The following is a 4,550-nucleotide window of genomic DNA, read 5'->3' as shown; positions in this document are numbered from 1 at the left end:
GAGCGTTTTCTTCAGTTTCGGCCTTTGCATCGCTTTCCTGGGGCCCACGCTGCTGGACCTGCGCTGCCAGACCCAGAGCTCCCTCTCCCAGATCACCTGGGTCTTCTTCTCCCAGCAGTGCTCGGCAGCTGCCTCGGAGGGGTCTTCAAGAGGACGTAAGGCACCTGGCAAACTCATCGCACCTCCCGCGGGGGGCCTTAGCTCTCTGCAGCCCCCCTGCTTTCCTGCCGAGCCGGGGGTGGGCAGCGGCAGCCCCCCCCACCCCCGGGTTTGCCTTCTCCCGCAGGGTTTGTAGGGCTGAGCTGGGATGCTGCGGGTCCGCGTGGGAAAACCCTGCCCGAGCACTCCCTGCGTGTCCCGGAGGGTCCGCAGCCCTCTCGGCTGAGCGGCTCGGAGGGAGGGGGCTTGCCGGGGTAGGTGTGGGGTGCTGCTCTCCTCATCTGCGCCGTTCCGTACCCCTGGAGGGGAGCTGCCAGATCCCCTGGAGCTCAGGATGGAGATAGCCGTAGCGTGAAGTTACAGCCAGAACTTCCTGGAGGGTGTTTTCCTTAACTTGATTGTTTATCACAAAAATATTATTTGAAGCCTGTTTTAATAACCTCGGTGTCAGGATCTGAAGTGTTGCCATGCTCCCCTGGAGTTTGGGCAAACACGAGGCGAGATGTGAGCGGAACTTGTGGTCCTGCTGCTGGGGGGGGACACGAGGGCAGAGGCAGTGTCCCAGCCACGCAGGGTGGCCGGGGACAGCAGCAAACTTCATGGGCCAGCGAGCAACCTGGGCACAGCCAAGGGGGTTTGCACTGAGGCTTCTGTCCAGGATATTTTTAAAATAAATAATATATGATGGCTCAACCCTAAAGATCGCCCAGCAGGCATTTGGTTTGAGGTTTGATGACACCTATGCTCTGCTGTGGGAATCAGCTGATTATTTACATTGTCACTAGATCTTCAGGCAGTGATGTAAGGTGTCAGCTCTGTGTGTATCTCTGATGTACATGTCTAATGTAGGTGTTTAACGCTTATAGGAGAGAATTTTGCATGAGTCCTTTGCCTCTGTAAAATGCCTGTTTAAAAATGTTTTGTTAAACTCTTGTGAACTGTGGAGAGTGTTGGCTAATGAAGATGGCATTAGCACCTGTTAATTACCGTCCTGGTACATTGAACTGTCCCTGTCCCCCTGTCCAGACAGAGCCCAAAGGCTTCATGGAGCAGCCGGAGCTGCTGGCTGTTGAGCTGTTCTGGGAGAGGAGGTGTGAAGTGGGGTGCACGGGAATGGAGACAGCCCGTGGGAACCTGCCCTGGGTCTGACACGGATCCGGGACCACTGGGTCAGCAGGCAGCGCCTCTGCCAGCCCCCAGCCTGCCTCACATGTATTTACAGGAGCAGCGAAGGAAAATGCAGAATTGTTTCCTGCTGTCAGCTTCCTACCCAGAGCTCCTGCCCTTTGGGGTTTTGTGCTCGGAGACTCCCAGACTTTTAATTCTGTGGCAGCGTGTTTGTCGCTCGCTGTGGTTATGAACCAGGATGTGTTTGTGATCGCAGCCTCTTGGAGTAACGGGCTTTTGCAAAGTGTCTGCGTGCCCCGCTGAGGCACGGCAGCCTTGCCAGGCAGGGAGGGTGTGTTTCGGATAGTTGTTGCTTGCAAGTGTTCCAGGGGGTTATTCGGAGCTGTGCAGCATACAGATGTGTGGGTTTGGATGAGAACGTTAACTGCTGAGACTCCTGCACTATTGCCTTTTCAAAGATGGACAGATCAAACTGTCCTGTGAAGGATTTCTACTTCTGGACCATGCTGTGGGTTTATAAACCAAATTATGCTGGCCGTGGTGCCGGGTAGGGAGGTGTGCTGGACAGGTTGTCTTGTCTGGTTAGGAGACAGATAACTGCTGGTAGAGGGTCCCAAAGCATCGCCTCCCTGCAAGCCAGCCGAGACAAGATCTGCCTGCAAGCTGTGTTTAATTTCTAATTCTGAGGAACATGGGCCTTGCTGCTTGCTTTCGATTAAAGTGTGTATTGGTCTGAGCCGTCTGCTCTGAATGATGGCCTCGCGAGGGAAAGCATTGTTGCTACTGGATTCTGCAGCAGAAGTGGGTGGTGGGACCTAAATAATGGCTTGGTTCCTCTCACCAGAGGAGGTGCTGGGTTGTAGTCTCTGCTCTCTTGGGGCAGATGGAGTCCTGGAGCATGGGGACGACAGAGCATCATGATGGCATCCATCCCTCCTGTAACTCAGCGCGAGCCTGGGATGCCAGAACTAGCTCCAGAATTCCCTCTTGTGCAAGATTTCAAGGAAGAAGAAAGTTTGCCATTGCAAGTTTCCTCCAGGTGATCTCCTGTGGTGCTCTGCACCAGAGACCCAGGTTTGCTGCGCGGTCCCTTCCCGGGCTTGCCGGGAGGTGCAAAGCCATTTTAAGCTTTGCACCGTGAAGCTGAAGTCACAGTCCCTCTGTGCTGCTGTGCTGCACACGTTTGTGACAGAAGCACCAGGATAACTGTGCACCTGTGCCCCAGTTTGCCCTTTTTAAATTTTTTTTTTTCAGATTCAGAAACTGTGTTTTTTGTGCCTTTCTGTATGTTTTGCTTTTGCTCCCAGCGTTCGGGTCAGCCCTGAGCGAGTCCTGCTGGTGTTAGCAGAGGAGAGGAGGGGGCTGGCAGGTCTGTGGTGTGTGGGAGCCCAAAGGAGTGATCCACACCGGGACCGGGAGGGCTGATGAGGTGGGACCCTGCTTTCATCTTTACCCCTGGCACCCGCGCACATCACAGCCCATCACCTGAGAGCGGACGACCCTGTTCTCTCCCTGCCCTTCAGACTCCCCGCTTCTGAAGGTTTCTGCTCAAGCATGTGGCTGGTGCAGAGGACATTTCTCGCCGCAAAGTAAATGCTTTTGTTGCAGAGAGCAGGGAGCACAGTGACTTGAGCACGAGCTCCTCGGGGGAGGTGATGCTCCGCCAGCCTGCCCAGTGCTTCCTGCTGGAGACAGGGGTACCTGAAAGCAGGTGTGGGATAATCCGTGTCCTCTTCTTCCTCCATGTCCTCACCTCATCCCCTTAGGGCTTTGGGCTTTTAATTATCGGTTTTGCAAGTTGGATTTAGGATGATTATAATTTTTCTTCTTGATGTGAGGGACTTGGAAAATACTCCCTGAGGTGGGGAGGAATATCCTTGAAGTTGAAGAGCGCCTGCTGCAGCAGGAACACCGAGGTGGGGGTTTATATGCGCTGTGGGGGAAGGAGTGCTGAGCACAGCCCTTCGACTACAGCCTGGGGGTCTGGATGGGAACCAGCAATCCCCTGGTCCTCCCTGATGCCAGAGCCAGGGATGGGGGGCAGCAGGGCTGCATGCCCCCCTGGGCTGGGGTCTGCTGGTCTTTTCAGGGGGCCTGCAATTGTGTTGTTAACCTCGTAAGGCTGGAGGCAGGAATTTTTGCTCATTGGGGAAAAATGAGGTGATCTTTTTAATGCTTTTTAAGGACATAGCATCATCTGCAATTAATGTTTAACTCTAGTAATGAGCGTGCTCCCTAGCTAAGCACAGGCAGTGCTGTGGCTGTATTGCTGGGGCTGCAGAAGAGAAGAGGCGTTTCTGGGATGTCTCGGTGTGCGTTTACCCATCGCTCCCGGTCTCGGATTCGCCAGCTGTTTCTGCCTCTCTCCTGCCGTACCCTGGAGAGTGCTGCCTCATCTCTCCAGGCTCGAAGCTGCTTCCCTCATTCGCTGGTGGTTTTTCCTGCCGTGACTGTGCACATTCGCTCTGCTCCCTCCCTCCCCCAGAAATCCCACGCTGGCTCCCCATTTCGCTGTCAGAGGACGATCAGTAATCACGGCTTTGCAAAACGTTGGGCTCCTCCAGCGTGGTCTGGCGGATGGGTGAGTGGGGCCAGGCTGGGGGATGCGAGCACACCATGGCTCCGTGCAGCCAGGTCTGTGCCACCGGGCAGGAGAATAAAGGAGCCGTGCCCTTGGCCCCTGTTTCTCCCCAGCACTGTCGGAGCGCAGTGTAAGCAACAAGCAGGACGTGGAAGGGCAAATCCCTCTGGGTTTGTAGATGGATGAGGGTCATGCAGAAACGCGGTGACATGGCCAAGGTCGGGCTGTTCTGGACGAGCGGTCAGGGCAGGAGGGCTGGTTGCCGGTGCCGGGCAGCCGCGGGGGCTCTCCGCTGCAGCTCCAGCCTGTGCCTCCTGGTAGCCCTCTCCTCCCTCTTTGGGCAGAGCGTGAAGCAGAGAGCCGGAGGTGCTTTGCTCGCCGGTTACGTGTCTGTGCTGGGGACATACCTGTGCGTTGCTGGTCCTTTGCTGTGGACAGGTGGCTGTGCCCTACATCCCCCAGCAGCAGACCCCAGTTAGCAACTCTAGCGGTTACAATGGGCTTCTCCCAGGGTTCGGGAGCCCGGGGTGAGGAGGGGACATGCCTGTGCTGCTTACTCTCTGCCGTGACGTTTTAGTCCCATCTTTCTGCTGGTTTCAGTGCTTTGCTGTCTGGTCCCTGTTTCCTTCCTTCCTTCCTTCCTGCCTTTCGGCTTTGGTGCCTCCGCCGCCGGCCTGGGCCC

General features: G+C 55.9%; 1 protein-coding gene across 1 annotated transcript in view; it reads left to right on the top strand.

The window, feature by feature from the left end:
• Positions 1-7: 7 nt before the first annotated feature.
• MFSD4 (major facilitator superfamily domain containing 4) overlaps positions 8-4,550 on the top strand; it is a gene marked incomplete at its 5' end in the record, with an annotated part of 17,665 nt that continues 13,122 nt past the window's right edge. The window contains 3 exon segments of the mRNA XM_010082010.1: positions 8-116; positions 119-155; positions 2,828-2,984. Coding sequence (XP_010080312.1) covers positions 8-116; positions 119-155; positions 2,828-2,984 — 303 coding nt within the window.

This window comes from Pterocles gutturalis, unplaced genomic scaffold, assembly GCF_000699245.1.
Source record: "Pterocles gutturalis isolate BGI_N339 unplaced genomic scaffold, ASM69924v1 scaffold6406, whole genome shotgun sequence".
NCBI lineage: Eukaryota > Metazoa > Chordata > Aves > Pterocliformes > Pteroclidae > Pterocles > Pterocles gutturalis.
This window is presented reverse-complemented; position numbering and strand designations above follow the sequence as displayed.